The sequence below is a fragment of the Trachurus japonicus genome, chromosome 4 (genome assembly GCF_045865225.1).
Source record: "Trachurus japonicus isolate A0001 chromosome 4, Traja_1.0".
In the NCBI taxonomy this organism is placed as follows: Eukaryota; Metazoa; Chordata; class Actinopteri; order Carangiformes; family Carangidae; genus Trachurus; species Trachurus japonicus.
Window position 1 is genome coordinate 21,945,266 of NC_140910.1, and position 23,071 is coordinate 21,968,336.

Here is a 23,071-nt window from a genome sequence, read left to right on the forward strand (position 1 = left end):
CAATAGTCACTTTATTTGGAACACTGTCCGGTCTAATAAATCTCCAAAGAACTTCTCTACCAAAATTTGAGTTTTATGATGCCTGTAATAATAAAATGTTCAGTATTTCTTTCTTTTTCTAATAATCTAACCAAGACCTCGTCATTATCAGTGGCAGAACTGTTGTGTTGGACTACATTAGATTGTATGGGTGCACACAGTATTCATTTTCTGAATAATAAATTACAATACACCTTTAAAACTTGTCTCTCACACTCTTTCAGGGGAGTCCACAGGCCCAACAGCGGAGCCCTACCAGCCCCCATAAAACCTGGTCTACAGACTGACCTGACCATGGCCGCTCACTGAGGCGGTGGACACGGACGAGCGAACATAACTGGATTTGAGCTGAAAAAAAAAAAGCTCCACTGGAATTTACCTAAATATATGTACATGTATTTATATCTTGCCATATGTCCTGCATTTATAAGTACTGTTAATATGAGAATATTATTTTTCCATAAAAGTCGTGAATTGTTATATTATATACTTGACTAATATGAGCTGTGTCGCATGTTGAAAATGAGGTCTCCAGCACTTGTTTTTTTTTTTTCTGTGACAGGAGATGAGGCCTTACATTTATTATTTGCACTCCACTAATATTTTACTGTACAGGGCAGCACACACAGCGATGGCATCTGATGCGCAAACAAACAAACCATAATAACTTCATGAATAGGCTGCTTTACTTTCACATCTTCTTGTGTGCTATGGACATCAAATGATACAACACAGCTGGAGTGTGTTCTCTTGTCTACCCTTTCTGTCCTGCCTTGGTTAACCAATCTGTGAACTTCTTCACCTTCATAGTCTGCACTAACTTCCTGTGCATCGTTTGTGCATAAACGTATACATATCTATGTATATATATATATATATATAAAAATGTCTGAAATAAACATATTTACATAAAAACTGTTTTGAAAATTTTGTTATTCTGGGAGCAATACAAGTATTTCTTTATTGACACATGCACACAACTACTACACAACTACATAGCCAGCCTGTGAAGTATTAGCAATCTAAACTCACTAAAATTAAGGTGGCCACACACACACACACACACACACACACACACGGGATAACCGGACGGACATTTGATATGACAAGACTAATATGCAGCCAATTTGTACAACACTAAGAAAACTCAAATCCTGAGCACTGAAATGAAAACACTGCTCTTGAAATATTGTGGGGTCTTCCACTTTAGTTACAGTAAAGAACAAACACAATCTATTTTAGCAAATCTTTATAATGCTCTTACTCATACTGAATACACCACAAACATTCACAGTTATCAGTAAGAATGCAGTTACTTAAACAAATATATTTATACAAATATTTATTTAATATAATGATGTTAATTTAAATAAAGAAGACTGGAAATGTAGGTTACAGATAATAATTGGGTGATATTGATGTTGTCGGCTATTGTGGTTAAGTTGTGATTAACTGTCCTCAATTTTGCCAAAACATCCATTTACAGCAACCGAACAACGACTAAAGAACTACTAAAACTTTGTGAACTGCTGGGTGTAATGATTTATTTTTCAAAATCTGTACTTATTTTGCCAATGTCAGTCTAGTATATCACAAAATATTACATATTATGATGGATAAGCTCTTGATTGAGTGTGACCAATTATGGCTCATTAAAGATCATGACCATGGCTAATCTTGAAAATGTCAACACTGCCTGATGTGATCTGCCTGCATGTGAATCTATTAGAATGATGTAACATGAAAGTGATGTGACAGTGGGGATACGCAAAATATGGTTCTTGGAAGTACACAACATGAAAAAGAAATAACATTCATGAAAATTCAAGTCAATCTTTGGAGAACAGACAGCAGCTATAACAACCTTGAACAACTTTTCAGATTTAACTTATCATTATTGAAGTAAATGCTGACTCTATAATGTAAGAGTTCAAAAATAATGACAGTGTTAATGTTGGTTACACCTCGCTCTCAAACCACAATCCTGGAAATGAACCGTTTGAGAATGGAGAGAGTTCTTTAGAGGGTTGAAACTTATATTATTTCCATTATCTATACTTTATAGTTTCAAAGTTTTAAATTGAAATTAAGATTTTCATGGTTGTTTCTTTCTTCCTGCACTCAATTTAAGACTTAAAAAAGACTTTAAGACTGTTGTTAAAATGATTTATTTTTATCATGATTGTATGATTTCATGAAATACCATTGTTTTGCTTTTTTTTTTTTTTTAAATATGAAAGACGGAAACAAATATAAGATCCAGCTTGTAATTTATTTTCATAACATTTGAACATGTATACACACATACACACACACCAATAACTGATATTTGATCTGCCTGACATGGCTGACAATGCGTACACAACAACACCACCGCCAAAATCTTTACTTGTTTAATGTTAGAGTAAGAAACTCGCTCCGGGTCTCGGGATCATCATGAAAACTTCCAAGCATAACACTCGTGACAGTACTGGCATTCATCTTCTGCACACCTCTCATCACCATGCACATGTGACTGAAACACAAAAAAATGCAGTTTAAACAGTGAGCAACACTCTGAAGCACACTCACAATGTATACCAAATATTACATTGTAACTTGACCATGATACAATAAACCATTTACCAAAAAGATAAAATCTTCCATTCTTATTAAAAACATGTGACGTCGACCATTGGCAATTAAAAAATATGAATACTCACGTAGCCTCAATCACCACTGCCACTCCAGCAGGCTCCAGCGCTTCAGTGATAGCTGAAGCAATCTGTTTGGTTAGACGTTCCTGAACTGTGGAGAAAGTCTCAAATTATAAATCACACATCACAGTTTAAAAACGATAAGAAATAGATGTAATCGCTACTCATTTATACCTTGAAGCCTCCTGCTGTAGATCTCAACAATTCTGAAAGATAACAGAAAGATAAGCACACATATGCCTGAATTTGTGCGTCTGTCAAAGTGTTTGTAATGTATTGTTGTACATTGTATTGTCATCATTTACCTTGCAAGTTTGCTGAGGCCAACCACTTTCTTGTTTGGGAGGTATGCTATGTGAGCCTGAAACATTGAACACAGCATTGCTTATTCTAAAAAAAAAACAAAAAAAAAACACAAAAATCTAAACAAATGTATAATGAATATTTGAGTGATAAGTGAATATCATAATTGAAAATAATTTTGTTATTAATTTACCTTGCCAAAGAAGGGCACCAGGTGATGTTCACAGAGAGAAAACAACTCAATGTCTTTGACGATCACCATCTCGTCATGGTTTTCATCAAAGATGGCATCGTTTAAGATATCTGTGTGGACAATTAAAAAGCTTTACATTATATACTTTAGTGAAAGAAAGGAGATCAAACACGACATTGTGACAGATTATTTGTTCATTAGTAAGGACCTTGCACTTAGTAAAATGTGATACACTGAATTTTACAATTTTTCATAGGACCTATGAGCCGTCAACATAATATGTTGAGCTGTGGGGCAAAATGGATTATATGGATTATAGTCATGTCAAAACACTCTCCGTCCTTTAACCTTGTTGAAATGTATTCTTCTGTAATGCTAGATTAAATGTTTGTCAACATTTTGCATGAATAATAAGGAAAAAAGAGAGATAGTCAGTGACTGTGTTTCCTATTGTCAACACTTTGCATTTAGGATTATATGATTACCGATGAACACGCATTCAACACAGTGTTTCTATGGAACAGTAATAATTCAAACAGTGGGATGCTCTTTGAATAAAAATGGAAACCAACACATTTTTGGAAAATTAAACTCAATGTATCAAAATGTTTCTTTTTTTCTTTTCTTTTTTTAAATCAGTGGGATAAAAAAAAATCTGTCCTTACCTTGGGCTGTTTCCTTGTAGCCTTTTGTGAAGAACTGCATGGCTTTGGCTGCACGCAGTGGTGTACGCAGAAGTCCCTCCCGCTCCACGTCCTCTCCAAGCTCACTCAGTATGGTGCTGTAAGCTTCCTTAATGTGAGACAGCTTGTTTGACTCTGCAGTTTCTTTGCAGCACTTCTCATCTTTGCATAAACCATTTTGTTTGGACTTAATATGCATGTTCAAGAAATCGGCGACTACACCGTTCATCTCTGAAGCATGGTGGTACTCCATTCTGGCTTGTAGCTGTATTTTCGGTGAAAGACACTGCAGGATACGATGACACAGGCCCAGAGGTACGCTGTCGGCTTAGTAGTGTCAGGAAGTGCATTGCCTTCATTTTAAAGCCTGATGAGGCCCTGAGGCAGCAGCATCACAGGAGCCTCAAGACACCCATGCAGAAAGAATCAATTTCAAATTATATGCATCAAATGCCATGGAGCAAATGATCCTGGTATCACGTCACAAGCAACTTCCAAACAATGACATTAGAAACATTTATCCAAATACACATACGTAGCCACATTGTCCAAGTCACCACAGTGCCTTAAGTGTGTTGTTATAATAATAATAATAATAATAATAATAATAATAATAAATAATACAATTTATTTATACAGTGCTTTTACAGCTCTCAAAGAGGCTTTACATAAAACCAAATACAGAGGAAACAAAATACAAAAAAATACATAAGTGCTCAGTGCAGAGAGGAAGAAAGAAAAATAAATTAAAAATACATAGAAGGACAAACAATGTGCAATAACTATGTGTGTTTGTGATTAAGAAAACTGATGGGGGGCAGGGGCACAGAGAAAGACAGCTATTGTTGCAGGTTAAAAGCAGATTTAAAAAGGCGGGTCTTGAGTAATGATTTGAAGGTGGATGGATTAGAACAGTCACGGATGTGTTTGGGGAGGGCGTTCCTGAGGGAGGGGGCAGCTATTCACTTTAAGTCAAAACTTGTAATCAAAAATAACACCAGTGGATTTGTTACATTTATATTAATAAATTTAGTCATTTATGACGGCACAATGGTGACCATCAACAAAATAAAAACTAACCCTAACCCAGATAAATTGCAATACTGATTTTTAACTCAGTGTTTGATGTACTGGGCATTTAAGAACAGGAAATTTCAGGAATTCAGGAAAGAACAAAGTTCTTGGAAACACACACCATGTATATTGTTCAATCGCCTACAAGTTAAATGCCTGCGTGTGATGATACTATGACAATATCTTGAGGTCAATGGTGTGAAAAAACGTATATGCTGACAGAGACCCTTTGTTATATCTGCTACAGCTATACAGCCTGTTTTGAAAAAACAGATCATGATTTGTTTATTGTGTTCTATCAAAAAATAACACTGAAGAAATGGCACATAGAATGATAGCACTGACATGGCCTCCTGCAATTTAAAATAATACATCGTTTACATTGGTCAAAACAAAAGCTTCATAAAATATTTCCCTCAGTAGATCCTTCATGTGACAGATGTGGACTCAGACCAGCAACACTGGGTCATATGTTCTGGAGCTGTCCCAAGCTATCAAATTACTGGGACAATATCTTTCAGACTTTATCATCTTACATAGACCTATTAACGTAGATCCATTGGTGGCGGTTTTAGGAATTATTGACTCAAGCCTGAACGAAAAGCAACATCGAACATAGTATGGTTTCATTTGTCAGCCTACTGGCGTGAAGATTGATATTACTTCATTGGAAACAAAAGGCAGCCCCAACTTATTCAAATCTTATGACAGATGTGAGACATTTAGAGCTGGAGAAAATCAGATTCTTACTGAAAAATCAGTAAAGAAAGTTCTATAGAATTTGGCAACCGTTAATTGATTATTTTAATCAGAACACATAGTTGAGGGCAAGTTATAGAAGTGCTCTTAATAAAAGGAAAGAACTTTTATTTATTTATTTTTTATTCCTGTCTCTGTTTATTTATTTATTTTTTAACTTTTTTACTTTTGAAGAGTGTATACATGTTTGTATAATCTTTTTTTTTTTTAAATTAAAGCAGAAGTAAGTGATATATTTGTGTTAATATAAGTCTTAAATAGTTATATCTTCCGACAGCAATCACTTACATAGAGTGTTTGGTCTGAAACACGGGTCTGTCAGTCACTCTGCTCTGCTCTGAGTCGAGGAGAAAACATTTATCGTATCCTACAGTTTTTATCCAATGAGGAGAGAGAACGGCATGCAGGGCTGTGTGTGCAGCCAAGGGACGCTGTGAATGTGGTGACGTAGGGACGAGGACTGTTATGGTGCGTTCAAGGAAACTCGTAGACTCGTGTTTTTCCGACCTGTGAAGTTGTATCAGTTTGATCTGGTAGGAGTTCACGGGTCGGAAGTTACGAGTGGCTGTTATAGTGACTTTCACAGGTAAAACAGGTCGGAAAAACATGAGTGGGTTGCCTGGAACGCTACAAAGTCGTAAGTTGTGACTTGAAGCTGTAATTTACGATTTCAAAAGCCTGCCTCGAACGCAGCATTAGCGAAAACGACCGGATCGCTTACTTCTGCTTTAATCCCCTTCATCTATCTATTTTTCATTTTGAGATACGTAAGTTAATACAACTTAAATGACCTTTTTATGTAAACGTGTACGTGTAAATGTGTATGGTGTCTGTAGTGTCTGATATGTTTTATGTTCAAAATGAGGAAAATCATTAGCCTAGAAATCTAGACGCACCCTAGCGGCAGCAAATATATTCGTCTAGAAACGAGCCATAGGAACTTTTTGAGTCTCGAACACCGTTGTGTTCACCAATCATAGCGCTCTATCTATTTAGAGAGTCGTTGGGCGGGCTTCAATCAATCAATCAATCAATCAATCAATCAATCAATCAATCAATCAATCAATCAATCAATTTGTTTATTTCGGGCATGTCAATTTAAATCATCATCATCACACTTCATCTTAGTTCAAATAATACAATACACATGGCCGAAAGGGAAAGCGGGAGAAGCAAAAGCTTATCTAGTCCCGCCCCCAAAATATCACACTACTTATTACAATAAAACTAAATGTTGCCAATGGATGTGAAGTCCTTTAGCAAATAAGGTCTGTATGAATGTGTGTAAGGTTGATCATTTAAGTATGTTTAATTCCTAGCTATCTATCTGTATTAACTTGTGTGTGTGTGTTTCAAAATGTCAACACGTGGCTAAGCAGAAATCTAGATTTTGATCAGGTTTAAATAAATTCTTAGAAGCAAAAGACATCAAGTAAAACTTCTTTGAAACACAAACGGAAGTGCGGAAGTAACAAAGTGGAAAATCGGTGTGTACAACTGACTGAAGACAACAAGAAGCTGCGTCAGCTGAGTCAGGCGAGCTCAGTCACTGAGCTTATGACTGTCAGTCAGCACAGTAAAGAATTGTGTTGACAGTCAATTATGTTGGGAGGCTTGTGATCAGTGCTCCATTTGCTGCCCCGCATCAAACAGGTTTTCATTTATTTTACATCCAAGGTCCCACTGTTATGTTTCATTGTGTATAACAGTTAACACTTTCGTTTAAAACCTCACATGTAAGAATATAACTGTCGAGATAAGAGATAAATCCATCTGCATTAAACTCTGTTCTGTAATTTTGCAATTGGTCTGGAAAAAACAAACAAAAACCGGTCACTGTCTGCAGCTGCTTAAGGTTGAAGCTATCTGAATTATAAGTTTTAATATGAAAGTGTTTACCAATACTCAATCGGGAAGGTTTAGTTTTTTCTTTTCTCCCCCCTCTTTTTTTTTCTTTTTCCTTTGGAAAATATGGGGAGAGTAGGGATCTGGATTTTTTTTTAAAAACGAGTCACTCCATCATTGATATTGTATCAGGATGGATATTTTTGTTGTTGTCTTTTTGTGCTAATTCATTGGAAATAAAAACATACACAGTATATATAAATAAAAAGGAAGGTTCAGTTTTATACATCATATTCAAATTTATGTTTTTAGTGGTTTTTAATTAATGACATTTCTCATAAGCACCAGATCCAGGGGCAGCCTTGGGGATGGGCAACATAGGCAGTCTCCTATAAGGTGCAAAAAATGCCATCTGTACATGTCTTCTTATTACATCCAATAATTACATATGATTGCGGGTTCAGTAACTTGCTCAAGGATACTTGGATACTCCAGATATGTGGACTGAATGATCCAGGCATCGGACTACTGACTTTCTGTTTAGTAGGCCATACAACATATTAAAGCGTGTTAAAGCATGTGTGAGTGGTGACTGTTGAACTCACAACTTACAAGTTGCCTGTGACCTAATATCTGAGAATCTGACTTCTACGTATTTAAAACGCATCACAGGTTTAGTGAAACTTATCTGATGCAGGATATTGATTTGCGTGGTTATTAGGTACCTTGTCTGTGTCAACGGTTAAAGCCAAGTCAAGAGCTCAAATGGGGAAATTATTCATGCTTAACTGTGTCATGCATGGGTGTCTTAAGGTTCATGTGGTGCTGCAACGTCAGGGCTTCACGACAAGCTTTAAAAACCAGGGGGACTTCTTTTCTGACAGCTGACAGCTTACTGATCGGTCTGATTGTGTGTCTTTCACTGAAAGTAGAGCAACAAGCCAGAATGGAGTACCACCATGATTCAGAGATTAACGGTGTAGTCGCCGAATACCTGAACATGTGCATTGAGTCCAAACAAAATGGTTTATGCAAAGAAGAGAAGTGCTGCAAAGAAACTGCAGATTCAAACAAGCTGTCTCACATTAAGGAAGCTTACAGCACCATACTGAGTGAGCTTGGAGAGGACGTGGAGCGGGAGGGACTTCTGCGTACACCACTGCGTGCAGCCAAAGCCATGCAGTTCTTCACAAAAGGCTACAAGGAAACAGTCCAAGGTAAGGACAGATTTCTGTTCATCTTTTTGTTAATTGATGTTAATGGTTATTGTTAAGTTAGTTAAACCAGTTCAGCTAGTGTTGAAAGAATACAAGCAGAGAGTGTTTTGACGTCACATTTCACTAAATGCTGGGTCCTAACTGACAGACAAATAATCTGTCACTCTGTCATGTTTTATCTCCTTTCTTTCACTATGATATACGATTTAAAGCTTTTTAATATCCACACAGATATCTTAAACGATGCCATCTTTGATGAAAACCATGACGAGATGGTAATCGTCAAGGATATCGAGTTATTTTCTCTCTGTGAACATCACCTGGTGCCATTCTTCGGGAAGGTAATTTAACAACAAAATTGTTCTGAAATACTGCCTGTTCTGGATTTTGTCTTTAGGATAGCACCAATATTGAGACTGACTGACACACAGTCTGGATTAATGCAACGTGTGTCAGTGATAAGACTGGATTAACTGATATAAAATGACCTGAATGTGCATACTGATATTTAGATATGTTTGTATTAAAGACTGAATCTGGTTTATACATCATATAATATTCATTTGTTATGATAATGCATAAAAATAAATGCTTTATTTCAATGTTTCAGGCTCACATAGCATACATCCCAAACAAGAAAGTGGTTGGCCTCAGCAAACTTGCAAGGTAAATAATGACAATGCACACACTCTTTCGTTCTCTCTCACAGACACACATATGCACACATATAATTTCCTCCATTTTTACCTTTTTTTTTTTGTTTTTAGAATTGTTGAGATCTACAGCAGAAGGCTGCAAGGTAACAATAACTGCTTTTCCCTTAAATAATCCTTTTGTCTGTAGCATGTCAGAAAATGATGTAGTACACTGTCAATCCCACACTGCCCGAGTCAAATATCTTGTTTGTGTTTGATCTAAAACTTAAAAGCAGTACCTTGTTTGACAGCAATTTGTTTGACCTATTTGCTTATGGATTTTTTTTAAAGTACAATGATTGATTATTTTTCTGTGATGTGTGATTTATAATTTGAGACTTTCTCCACAGTTCAGGAACGTCTGACCAAACAGATTGCTTCAGCTATCACTGAAGCTTTGGAGCCTATTGGAGTTGCAGTGGTGATCGAGGCTACGTGAGTATTCAGCTCTTTTAGCATCTACATTGGACTTGATTGTTGTCATTGTGTGTTACATCTTGATTTGTTTTGGGCCTGCCATGTGTTTCAAGTACCGGTATGTCTTACAGTTTTGTAGCTACTTTTATAGTGACAAGTACATTGTCGCGCAAGATTGCAGCAGATGGTGATGCAAATTGATAGTTTGAGATGACATGGATTTATGTCATACAGTAGCTACAGTGTGTTATTAAAGGAATTTTGAGTAAATGACTAACTTGAGTTTTAGGGTTTCATTAAAAATGTTAACAGCCTCTTTTTTTAATGTTTCAGTCACATGTGTATGGTGATGAGAGGTGTCCAGAAGATGAATGCCAGTACTGTCACAAGTGTCATGCTCGGATGTTTTCAAGATGTTCCGGAGGCTCGGAAGGAGTTTCTTGCTCTGACGATGAAGAAGTGACAATAAGTATTTGTGCATCTCTGTCAGTTTTACTTTTGTTGAACTACTGTCTTTGATGGAGTAGTTTCCTTTCCCTGTCTCATTTATGTTTTACATGTATTTGTTGGGTTTAAATGTCATATTTAAGTAGTGTCTTAACAATGAATTGTAATATTTGAAAAAAATAAGAAACACACTAATTTTTACTTGTTGTAAAGGTAATGCAGTGCAATGTCAAATACAAATGTACACTGGTAATAAACATTATGTGTTTCTTATTTCCTCTACGCTTATTCTTATTTATTCCTTTTTTCATGGTTGCCATGCTCATATAATGACAGTAACAATCATCTACCAGACCACATAACACAATATGTGATCCTTCATCATACCTCATCTCAGAGGTATGACATTTACCAAAGCATGAGTAATATTATTTTCCACTGTTATTCCATCTGCACATTTATGCATAAGGTTCATTATCCCTGCCTCACACTGTAGTTTATTTATTCAGACAAATATACTGTATATATCACACATTTCCATCATGATCCCACTGTTATGAAACTGTAAATTTAAACCTGTATAGAACAGTATGCAAATATGTTTAATGTTCATTTAATGTCACCGGTTAATATTAAGCAGTCAGGTACAGTAGGAGCATTCACTCCACAACTGGTGAAGCAGTGCAGTGACATAATGTCATCAAATCATCTGCACAAAAAATGAGTAATTATGAGATTATCAAAGACATAATCTGTTGTAAATGTAGAAAAAATGTCAAGTACAAACTGTCTAACTGTGAGAGATTATTCTGTACACAAGGTATATGGAAACAACAAACTAAAACCAGAAAAGGTGGTGGTGAATGGATAAGGGTGAAAGGATTTGTGAATATTGTGAGCTTTGCAGGGTTAAATATGAAATAATTCATTCATCCTTTACTTTCCTCTCATATTTCAGGACACTCTCAGAGTTCAAAAATGCAGTTTCAGATTAGATTAAGATTGGGGACAGATTACTGATCATTTCACTTTAGTAATCAATTTAGTTTTTCTACCCTTTAATGGGAATAAATAATACAAACTGAATAAGACCTAAAAATCTGAATGTGAATCTGATCTACTTTTATAAGATATAGCTCACAGGTGCAGGTTTATTGATTTGCTGATTCATGTGCATGATATGCGAGAAATACATGTAAAATACATGTTTCTTAATAATAATACATCTTCAGACATAAAGCTTAAAAACGTAAAAGTATTTTACTCATAAAATATATAGCAAATGTAGGGCTTCCTTTGCTCACTGTCACAATTTCTTAAATTTTTAATGCTCAGACCTAGTTTTTTACAGCACGACCTGTCATTATAAAATTGGTTGAAATAGGTTGTTTTTAAATGCTACATTTCACCGACATACAAACCGTATGTTCAACAAATACTGAAAACTAAATGAAATTAAAATCTCATCATGTATCTGTATTTCATAAAATAACTGGGATATCATGGAGGGTGGTGGTGGTGGTGGTGGGGGCTGTGTCTGCTGTTTTGTCTACATTGCCGCAACATTTTTTTAACCAGTTACTTCCACACCACTTCTTTCATTATGCTGATCTGTGAAGTGGAACGTAACGCTGGCGGAGTTGAGAGGTCAGGGGCTCCCGCTGCCTGGATACATACAGTCTAATATTAGAACATTTCCTTGATTTGTTAGCAGCATCTCTGCTGACTCCTGAGCACATGGCAACAGGCCGGCCAATAGGATTTCAGCAGACCACTAAGCCCCTCGCTCTGTATAGCAACAGTGGCATCCTTCCCTTATTTATTTATATAGGAGTTTTTTTTTTTTTCCCACCGACTCACTCTCATGCTTCTGTCCCCCCACTGTGCATCTACACTGTGCTCTCAAACTGTGAGAAAGAGTTACGGTGTGCAGAGTAGTCCTGCCACTTTCACTTTTGCTTTTTCTTAACCTAAATATACTTTCCTATCTGACACAGTTTTTTTCTAGATTTTTCCACATCTATATGTATTTTTTATAGGTTTTTATAAAGCATCCGAGCGATCAGTGGAAATTTTTACAATTTGCAAGAACAAGTTAAAGTAAAAACAAAGTGGACAGTGTCTTGGAATTGTCTTGATTTTTATGAGACCATCGGTGAACGAGGGGACGCCGGGAAATACCCTGAGGAATGGCAGCGTGGGAAAAGGTGCCACTCAGAGGGGATGGACAACAAGCAAGGGGAGAGGATCTTTAAAAGATGGAGGACGCGAGAGGAGAGGTGGTACGGGATAGGAGGAATGGTAGGGGGGGGGATGGCGTGAGGACCAAGGCCGGTGGTTGGTTTGATCTGAGCCACGTGTGCGTCCAGCCACATCTCTTCGCAGCTTCATGGATGTCGATGAAATGTTGGCTTCCCGTGCCGATCAGTCGCTTCTGTCTTGGCCCAGGTAGGTGCGTACTGTCCTGTTCTGAGTTTCATAATGATGTTTCAGTTTTTCAGGCTGTCTAGATGTCAACTGCATCAGAAGTTGCCATTTTGAAAGTTCTGCATGTTTACCCATATATCTTCGTCGTTCCAAGCTTAGGTATGGGACGATGGAAAGCTTGAAGGCGGTGGGGAAATATGGCGTACAACAGCCGTCCCGTTTTTGGAATCAAACACAGATGACTAAAAAACTACGACTGCTTTGCTAACAAAAACAAATACACAGTCCGAGGACAGTCATCATCAGCAAAATAAAAAGCTGATTGACAACTTCAGCTGCCTGACACTCAAAATGTGACATTTACAGGAGAGCGATGCCGTACAATGCAACATAGATTTTTGTGTCTCCAACTTGGCTTCTCACCATTTCTAATGGACCCACCAATCCAATGGGACAGCTTCAGCTGTGTAAACTTCACCGACTGTATTTTGATTTGGTTACGAAATGTTCTAGTTTGAGACATTTTCTCTGACTAATGAACACAAACGGCAACATTTATCGATACCAAAAAAGTAACTCTGATGTGTCGTCCTAGTTGGATGCATAGATTTAAAAAATGTTTTTAAAAAAAAAGGTGAATAGTATTAAAAAATGTAAAAACAGGCTTATGTAATAAAGACCACAAGACTTTGAGATCATGTTTTGCTTCCTACATCATTTCAATACGAATTGCACAGAACGTACCATGAAGATTTTGTGGCTGCACACCATTGGAAGTATTTTGATGCGGACGCCATTTCAAATGCTCGACTTTCAATCTACATTGCTGCATCACTGAATGACGATGACTTTAGATATGGTCATATATTGCTATTTTTTAAAAACAGCCTTCATATAAACATGTCTTATAACATTACAATAAATTTTGGTGAATCTTAATTCATTTATAACATTTTAAGATTTTTAAAATTGTGGAAACCTTAACTATCTACGCTAACAACCGTCTGTCCTCATTCAAAATTGGAAAATTACCTACAAAAGGTAAAAAGAGGCAGGTCATAGGTCAACAATTTTAAGCAAACCTTGACATCCCTTCAATAGATTGTCACATTGCAAAGGCTATAGGAGCATAATAAATTGCTGACTAATCCCAGACACTTGGGAGAAGAAGGGGATTTAGATGCAGTCCCTCTGAATCCTTAACAATGTAACGGCTTTCATGATATAACACTAAACAGTTATGTAAAAAAAAAAAAAGAAAAAAAAAAAAGCAGACCAGTAAGAAACTCAGACCTCCCAAGAGCTAAAAATCCCATGACATTTAAGAAAGCCCAAAAGCAATATCCCTATGCTCTTTGACATTGAAATATATATATTTTTCTTTCACTGTCAGTAGCAACACTTAAATAATAAAATATAAGGAACAAAAGCCTTGATGAATCAGTTTCAAGTGCAGAGCATCATTGTACTGATATTCACGGACCGTTACATTAGATGTTGATCCCTGGACTTATAACATCCAGAGTGGTGAAGCAACACAATTTTCATTGCAATGAATAATCTGCATAAATACATTACTATTCATTCTGTTTAAGCAAATTGTGTCTGTGGCACAAAAGCAAAAGTTTCATGATCAGATTGGCATCTTAGATGTTTAATATTTTCTGCAATGAGAATGCAGCTTTTTCTGATGGATGACTGCTTCTCATATAATTTATTAAGGATCGGGAATTCCTCATCAGCCACTCTCAACACAAAAAAAGATATTCGATTGATCTCTATTTCATAATACTGGCTCCTTAATACAGCTTTGCCTGCATTTAATGTGCTAATCATGATCTGATCAGTTTGCTCATCATGATAATGAAATATTATCCTGTTCCAGTATACGATTGAGCATTTCACAATTAAAATGTGTCAGTACCTTGACCGCTCTTCATCTTCAGTGCAATTTTTAATCCTTTGTGGGATTCATCTGGTTAAAGAAAGCAACAATCCTGAGGCCCCGCTTCTAAGTGTCACATCTTTGCTGTTTCCATCAGTTTTCTCTATAACGAAACAGGACATTTAGATATTGATTATATGAACTTGGGTATTACAAAATAATTCTGGAATTTTTTTTAGAGTTAAGTTTTAATTGCTTAAGAAACTTGTTTTATTTTTATTTTTTAAAATACATATATTTTCGTTTTTTTACTTCTTTATTATGAGAGGACAGTGTGAGACAGTAAATCAGTGGAGAGAGAGACGGGATGACATGCAGCAAAGGGCAGGGAGTCGGATTCGAACCCAGGCTGCTGTAATTAGGACATTTCCTATGTGGGCTGCACTTTGCAGGGTGAGCCACTGGAGCGTCGTTTTTCATTTATGTTTGTATATTTTTTTCTTATACAATGCATACTGGTGTAACAGTGTAATTCAAAGCTACACAAAGCTGCACAAAGCCTATGAAATTTCTGAAATTGCCATTGCCAAAAATGTGGCACCTTTAAACATGAAAAGGTGATAAACAAGGGTTCAACTGCCCCGATATGAAAAAATAAAATGAGACAGATCAGGAGGTGGGATGCAAATTGTTAAATAATCCAGATTATGTGCAAATTCTAAGTATTTTAAGCCCCATCACCACATTTTACTGTGCTGATTCTCAGACTCTTTGTGCCTCTTCTGTTTTAGGCACTCTGGCATGAGCTGATGTGTGAGTCCTTCATGAAGATATGAGACTGTCATGCTTCATTCTGTAACTCTCCAGTGGGTTAGCAACTCAGTAACTGTCGTGTCTATGAACCGGGCCCTCTATTCAGTGCTCAATGGTGGTTGTTCAAGTTCGCTCCCAGGTGTGGATGCCTTTAAGCAAATGTCTGTGAAAGCAGAACAGTGCGTGAATGCAAGAAGCTCCCCGAGTATATAAAGGAAAAAAAACATACAATCTGCAGGCGATGTCATCACTCTGCTGTGTGATGTGGTTAAACCAGGGGTTCAGGCCAAGGAACATGCTCTATCGTCACAACACAGGGCAGCCATGAACTCTGCACTGTCGCCCTCTCTGTCCTCCGCCATGAGTGTATCTGTTAGCTGATAGTATGTCATCAACAGCACCGTGGCATCTAGCATCTGCTGCTTCATCGCCTCAGTAAAACCTAGCTGGACAATTCGGTCTGTGTCGGGAAAATGGCAGAAGAGAGTTTCCGGCTCAGACCTGTCGACAGCAAAGACTGTGCAGAGGACAACGAGCTCTGTCCAGCTGATTTCACATTACCATCGCTAGCATCCCTCCATCTCAGGGACAAGGCCGTGGTCATCAATGAAAGCGCCAACCATATGGGAGATAATCCGGAGCCCCCGTCTGTGTTTCCCATGATGATGTCATCATCAACCCTTAACCAATCACAACAGCAGACAGACATATCCATGGCTATTGGGCCTGAGCCGTCACCAGCAGATCAAGGTAACAATTAAAGGTGCTATAATACAAATATGTTTTTGAAATGATCGTTAATTGTGAAAAGGTGTTGGCTTTCCTGTACCGTCTTTTCTTCTGTCTTACAACAAACTCAAAAAGTGGTGTTATTCAACTCAAACTGGGATCTTTGATAAATACTCAAGGTACAAGACTGTGCAAAACGACAAGGAGAAAGTCAACTACAGCAAGAACTTCAGTAAGGAACATCCAGTCAATACTGAATTTGGTTTTATTTTGAATCATTTCTGCAAATACGTGGCAACATTTCATTGTATTCTTTTTTTAGATTAAGATTTCTCAAATTTTCTCAACACTCTTGATTTTTAAGAGCCATGGTCAAAACATTTAATGATGACTAATGATTAATTAAGAAACCCATCACAAAACAGCATCAGATTTCCCCTGAAGCTACAGCAACGTCTTTAAATTGATTGTTTTACATAACCAACAAGCCAAAAGCCAGATATACTCCATTTACTCTCACAAAAACAAATAAAAAAAACAGCAAATTATGAGAGCCGGGGAATGTTTGATTGAATAAAACCTACAGAAATTCTAATTACCATTTGTTTAAGCTCTAAACAAAATCTAGATTCACCTAGATTCATCATTCATTAGAGGAATAACTCTTCTCAGGTTCCTGCACCAGGCAAGTTTTGACAGAGCTCCACTCTTTGTAGGCACTGGGTAAATGAGTTTCCACCCTTTCTAATTTTACAACGGCATACGTATGATTCCTCAAACATACAACTCCATCTGCAGCAGCGATTTAATGCATCTCCAGGCATGCCATCACAAGTGCTGAAGGGATGACTTACAGCATCCGCTAACAGCATGCCTCTCGCTACACTTGTGCATCGCGCTTGTGTGCGTAGCCACCTACTGGTAAACACAAATAATTCACACATACATGCAATGCTTTCAGAAAATGTCTGACAGTTAGGTTCTCACCTTTCCCTGCTTCCCTAATGCCATATTAACACACACACACGCACGCACGCATGCACACACAGACAATAAATACAAACAGACATGCTGGCACATCAGCCTTAGTCCTTCAGGCCGACATGGCATCTCTCTCCAGACAGCTGTTGTTTGTTAGGCGAGGCGAGGCGAGGCAAGGCGAGGCGAGGTCGGGCACTAAGCAGCAAGAGTCTGGCTGCCTGTGCCCGAGCGTTGAGGAGTGCCAGTTCTGGTATTTTAGGCAGTCAGACAGTGTCACCTGTCAGTAGACTAGTCTGGACAGGGTCTCCCACATGGTGCAAGACTAAGCAACACTACGATATCACCCTCTTGAGGCCTTGTCAGTGGGCCAGCAGTGTGTGCTGAACAGCCAAAAAGTGCAGATAGCCAGTCGCATACAGACTGGCCTGAACCGACATCGCAACACTGGGACGTCGTATGTTTGGTGTTTCAGAGCTGTTGGAGCCCGAGGTGGACCAGAACGACAGCGAGGCACGGTGTCACACCCTGACAGCGTTCCTGGAGGATCTTTCTTGCCTTGTTGATCATGATGATGTGTTTCCTTCGCTGAGAAACGTTGCCAAGGAAGGAGGTACACACTACAACCTCTCATTGCAGTGTTATTTAAGTGTAACAGTAACTACTTGTATTTTTTATTCCATATGGAAGCATCCATGATATTTCCAGCTCATTTCTGTCCTATCCTGTATTGTGGTTTCGTCATTTTTAATTCAAAACTTTGGAAATTGGACTTTGGAAACTCTGGAAATTGGAAGTTTGAGGGACTACTACTACTCAAACAATCTTTTTCTTCCAGTTGGTGTTTTATGTTCAGTAAAAAGAGGGATAGAAAGGATGAAGATGTATTATCTAATTATCTTGCTTTGTAATAGTTTTCTATAGTGTATTATACATGGATGAAAAAGGCATGCTTAAAATTCTTATTGCCTCTGTGGTCAGATCTTCAACCTAAGAACAACGTTACCAAAACGATGGCAGCCTGTGACTCCAGTTCTGAGGACAATCAATTGTCTAGTGCCGAATGGTACTGGGGAAACATCTCGAGGTATTGAATCTTTTCATATGATCTGTTGATGTACACCCGCATGTCTTACACAAATGAACTGTTTATGATGATGCCCCTTTATGATCTTGTATATTGTCTAGGGAGGAAGTAAATGAGATGATGAGAAACACTCCTGATGGCACATTCCTGGTCCGAGATGCTTCCAGTCGGGTTCAGGGGGAATATACTCTGACACTAAGGTGAATACTTGTTAAATATAGTCAGAAGTCAGTTATTATTTCCTGGTATCAAAGTCTAACTTTAGTTTTACTGGTTTCCATGTGTAACTTTATACATTTCCTGGTTTCTATCTAATTTTAGCTGAATCAGGACAGACTAGGTTTCAGATATAAAGCTTTGTTGATTAGAATTTGGCGCAGGCTCCGGCAGTCAGCAACATAACACCATCTACACAGTCAAGTTTTTCCAATCACCCATCTCACATCTGTCTGAAGAGAAAGACACTCCAAACTTTAAATCAGTGCTTTCCACACGTCTCTCTTTCATCTTATACTTGTTGTGTGATCTTGCATGTATAACTGTGACCCAAAAGCTCTAACCCTTCTAGTCTGTATTCTCCCCATTTAAAAGCACAAGTCCTTATGTTTATTAGTTAAAACACTTCCTTACTCAAAGTACAACAGTCCTGAGTATGAATGGATCTAGTATAGACAATACTAGAAGACTAAACCTACTGACTTGCTAGTTTCACTTTGCAGCTGGTGTAGATGAGGTATAGGGAACATCGTCTGTAATTTCAAAATAATATCTGTTTACTTTATGAAAACAGATCTTGGATTTGAACGTGTGATGGTTTTTCCTTTATATTGAAGTAGCTCAATAGACTTAACCACTACCAATTTTAAAAAAAGAACCTTGGACATGTATTTTCATGCACTCAAAGAAACATTTTTTTTTTTTTTTTTACTTTTACAGGAAAGATGGTTCCAACAGACTGATCAAGATTTTCCATCATGGGGGCAAATATGGCTTCTCTGAACCAGTAGCTTTCCCTTCTGTGGTGGACCTGATCCAATATTACCAGAATAAATCCCTAGCCCAGTACAACTCTAAACTGGACACACGGCTACTCTACCCCATATCCAAATACCAGGTAGGTTTGTGAAGCCTCCATCTATTGATATATGTTTGATATGACAACAAAATGTTCTTCACTGTGATGCATATTACAGTACATATAAAAACTATCAAATCATTTAAATGTTTTATTTACTGTAGGTGTTTACTGCCATTGTTGGCCTTTATGTCTTTTGGCTACATCTAGACTAGCAACAGGGATAACAAACAGGAAAGCAGCTAATTTAAAGGATTATTTTAATTATCTAAAACATTAAGCAAATGTGGTAGTAACTAATGTCACAGTTCCACATCTTGTGGTATGTTAATTTAGACTAAATGCATCATATCCAGTAAGTTTTACAAAGTGATTTGGACTTAAATCTCTCAATGTCTCATCTGTGCAGCAGCAGGTTGTGATGGAAGTTGACATTAATGCAGTTGGAGAACAGCTGAGGATATTTCAGGATCAATACAAAGAGAAGAGCAAAGAGTATGACCGTCTGTTTGAGGAGTTTAACGAAACATCCCAGGTACAACAGCAGCCTCACCAGTGAGACTTAATTTTTACAGAGTAAATCAGTGGTGTTAAAAGCAATATGTTCAGTTGATATCTTTCCTCTGAATGCTTACCCCAACACAGTTTTGACTGTTTGCTCTGCAAACTAGAATCTAAATGAAAGACTTTCTGGCTTTGTCAACCCAGGACCTGCAGAGCAAACGGACAGCCATTGAGGCTTTCAGTGAAATCATTCGGATCTTTGAGGAGGAGTGTGAAACTCAAGAACGCTACAGCAAGGAATATATCAACATGTTCCTCACATTAGACAGCAGTACAGAGAGTGATAAGTATGTTTACAAATATGAACCCTTTGTTTTGAAGAGATGCACCAATTTCAGATTCTTTTTCAGGTTCTGATGTCTGATGTCTGACTTACCAAGTCCAATTTGATCTGATTCCAATTTTCTTTCTAAAAACTATAAATGACAGCTTAACATTTTCAATTCAGTTTCTGCAATGCTGGCAGATTTGTGTTGTTCTTTACTCACGATAAAGAACTTCCAAGCTAACAACATGTTTTGCACCTCTGCAGCTGTCTGTGCTGTTGAGTACACAATGTTAACAATGTGTGGTGCATGAGTGTAAATGTCTGTCACCAATCATTGGCAATAACTCAGAAAACCTGCCCTTCTTAAACACCAGCCTATTCATTGATGCACCTCTATTTTTTTCCCCAAATGTGATTTTTTACTGTAACTATTTAATTTTTAGCAGTTTGGCATTTTTTTGCAGTTAAAATGAAAAATCATGGCTCATTCAATGTGTGAAGAGCGAATGAGAAAGCTGAAATGTTAAAAGTTCTTCCTCTTTCTGCTTCCAGGATTCAAAACAACTCTGAGGAGCTGCAGTCGAGGGTGGAGGAGATCCACAACAGCAAGAAGAAGCTGGAGGATGACTTAAGAAAGAAGACGCAGGCTCACATGGAGGTTGACAGGAAAATAAGCAGTCTGAAGCCTGACCTTGTGCAGCTCAGGAAGCTCAGAGATCAATACCTGCTGTAAGTCCAATTCCTCATGTTCAATGGGATTTCATACAAAACAAATACTGTACTTACGAGCTAACGGGCGGATACATGAAAACCATCTGAGATAAAATGTTTAGTTCAGTCTGTCACATACCAATGACACAGCTGAGTTGTAAACATAGAAAAAGCAATCAGCTGTTCTCATGCATGTTGCCACAGCTGTGGACCTCCAATATGCTCAGTGCATGGATTGATTGTGGGCGTGATGGGATCATGTCTTTCTAGCTGAATAACTCTCTTTTTCACAATAGATTCAAGAAAAGCAGCAAAACATGGCCTTGCAAGCTTTTGTTAGGTGATTCAAAAGGACAGCTTTCTGTCTTCACAAATGATGATACAGCTTCAGCAGGGTCTGAAGAGCTAGTATTTTTGAGCATAACGTCTAGGATATAAGAACATAATTTAACTGCGAAAGTGTGCCTGTGTTGTTGTGACAATGAGAAATCTAAATGGGCATGTTAAAAGCAGTGTTCTTATCTGAATAGTAAAACTGTCTGTGCGATCTTTTGGTATTTTGTCGAACATTTCAGAATGATCCAACCTATCACACAGTTTGTTCTGCTACCTCCTAGCCTCCTGACTGTGGTTTGTTCATGTTTCAGTTGGCTCACCCAGCAAGGCACCAGGCAGAGCCAGATTAATGACTGGCTGGGTATCAGGAATGAAGATGAAGAGTGAGTACTATCTTTTATAGATGTGAACTGAACTCACAGTCGTGAAGTGTATGTTGGGGGGGGGGGGGGGGGGTAACTGTACATGAAACTGTCTTTAGCAAAATTGCTGGCTTTAAAAGTATATAATGTAAACTCTCCATTGTCCTCCAGCCCATACACCCTGGCGGATGATACACATCAGGAGGAGACGAGCTGGTACGTGGGTGGCATGAGACGAAAGGAGGCAGAGGAGCTGCTGAGGGGTCGGAGGGATGGGACGTTTCTCATCAGGGACAGTCAGACTCAGATAGGATCCTTTGCCTGCTCTGTCGTGTGAGTATTTTCAACCCCCATTTAAATGTTTTGTACAAGGATGTATGCATGACTGTTTTACCCTCTTAAATCCTAAATGACCACTTTTTTCATATTTGTGTATGAAGCATTTTTAGTACACCAGACATTACCATGGAGATATTTTTAAATAGACTACAGTGACAGGACAACATACAGTTTAGTAAAAAATCAATCGCCAATGTTTTTGCATCTAACGGTCAGTGCTGGATTCATTATGTTTTGTCGGAAATGCTAACCATGGACAGGAAGTGACAGGTTTCTTCTTATGCAGTGTGGATGGGGATGTGAAGCACTGCGTTATCTACAGGACGTCCACAGGATATGGTTTCGCTGAGCCCTACAACCTGTACTCATCGCTGAGAGAGTTAGTCCTCCACTACCGACACACATCCCTGATTCAACACAACAAGCAGCTGAATGTAACCCTGGCCTGGCCCGCTCTCAGCCAGCAGCCCAGCTGAGACACACCAGCACGCCATCCTGATGGCACTTTCCCAAAGCTTCACCGTGTTAGTACAAAGGGCGCACCAAGATGGACACTATGACCAGACTCAAACTGCGTACCGGTTAGTGTCATCACCTTACGAAAAATTTCACAGTTTCAGTAATAACATTGGGAAATGTAACAAACCTGCATTGGCATGAGGTCACAGCAAACAAAAAACACTCACTAAACAACACTGAAATGCTTTGCTAAGGTATTTGGAGCACATGTCATTTTTTCACAGTAGATTTAAGGTTGATTAGGTCACTAACAGCTTTGTTAGTTAAGCGCACAGTATGTGACTTTGTGCTGGTGCAGCTGTGCTGTTAGCTACTGACTGCAATGACTGCAATTATGCTCAAGTTTGCAGCTTGTTTCTCTGATTACATGATCCATGCATCCAATGGCTAAAACCGTTTATCCGATTCAAACAGTTAAAAGCAACCAAGAACAACAAAGTATAAAGTGAAAATGTGGCCTAAACCTGCATAAAAGGAAAACTTTGCCTGCTTCTGACAGACACTGACAAGGTTAATGGATGCGTAAAGGGGAATAATGCATTTGCAGGTGATCAGATGAGACTGGCCCTGAATAAAATTAGTAATTTCTCTGGGTTTGAAAATTGTTGGA

General features: G+C 38.1%; 4 protein-coding genes across 10 annotated transcripts in view; 3 read left to right on the forward strand and 1 right to left on the reverse strand.

The window, feature by feature from the left end:
* kank3 (KN motif and ankyrin repeat domains 3) overlaps positions 1-524 on the forward strand; it is a 29,250-nt gene extending 28,726 nt beyond the window's left edge. For all 5 annotated transcript variants that reach the window (XM_085774699.1, XM_085774701.1, XM_085774702.1 and 2 more), the window contains exon 13: positions 264-524. In XM_085774699.1, coding sequence (XP_085630825.1) covers positions 264-326 — 63 coding nt within the window. In that variant the 3' untranslated portion in view covers positions 327-524. The remainder of the gene's footprint in view (positions 1-263) is intronic.
* A 1,867-nt stretch (positions 525-2,391) lies between these two features.
* LOC146988921 (GTP cyclohydrolase 1-like) lies at positions 2,392-4,241 on the reverse strand. The gene is made up of 6 exons (XM_085775433.1): positions 3,897-4,241; positions 3,232-3,341; positions 3,041-3,096; positions 2,910-2,941; positions 2,742-2,826; positions 2,392-2,554 (listed from the first exon to the last, which is right to left on the reverse strand). Exons 1-6 carry the CDS (start codon positions 4,165-4,167, stop codon positions 2,425-2,427), a joined length of 684 nt encoding a protein of 227 aa, XP_085631559.1. The 5' UTR covers positions 4,168-4,241; the 3' UTR covers positions 2,392-2,424.
* A 4,269-nt stretch (positions 4,242-8,510) lies between these two features.
* On the forward strand, positions 8,511-10,384 carry LOC146988922 (GTP cyclohydrolase 1-like). The gene is made up of 6 exons (XM_085775434.1): positions 8,511-8,809; positions 9,041-9,150; positions 9,420-9,475; positions 9,577-9,608; positions 9,855-9,939; positions 10,255-10,384. The coding sequence occupies exons 1-6, from the start codon at positions 8,539-8,541 to the stop codon at positions 10,382-10,384; spliced, it is 684 nt and encodes a 227-aa protein (XP_085631560.1). The 5' UTR covers positions 8,511-8,538.
* A 1,484-nt stretch (positions 10,385-11,868) lies between these two features.
* Positions 11,869-22,625, forward strand: LOC146988923 (phosphatidylinositol 3-kinase regulatory subunit gamma-like). Of its 3 annotated transcripts, none has more exons than XM_085774707.1 (12): positions 11,869-12,816; positions 15,472-16,243; positions 17,676-17,813; positions 18,182-18,287; positions 18,389-18,487; positions 19,224-19,401; positions 19,772-19,897; positions 20,071-20,213; positions 20,747-20,923; positions 21,553-21,624; positions 21,775-21,936; positions 22,229-22,625. In XM_085774707.1, exons 2-12 carry the CDS (start codon positions 15,967-15,969, stop codon positions 22,416-22,418), a joined length of 1,668 nt encoding a protein of 555 aa, XP_085630833.1. In that variant the 5' UTR covers positions 11,869-12,816; positions 15,472-15,966; the 3' UTR covers positions 22,419-22,625. The 3 variants fall into 3 exon arrangements, with proteins under 3 accessions (XP_085630833.1, XP_085630831.1, XP_085630830.1); XM_085774705.1 differs by having other exon boundaries at positions 11,870-12,820; positions 19,224-19,400; positions 19,768-19,897; XM_085774704.1 differs by having other exon boundaries at positions 11,870-12,816; positions 19,224-19,400; positions 19,768-19,897.
* The last annotated feature ends 446 nt before the right edge of the window (positions 22,626-23,071 follow it).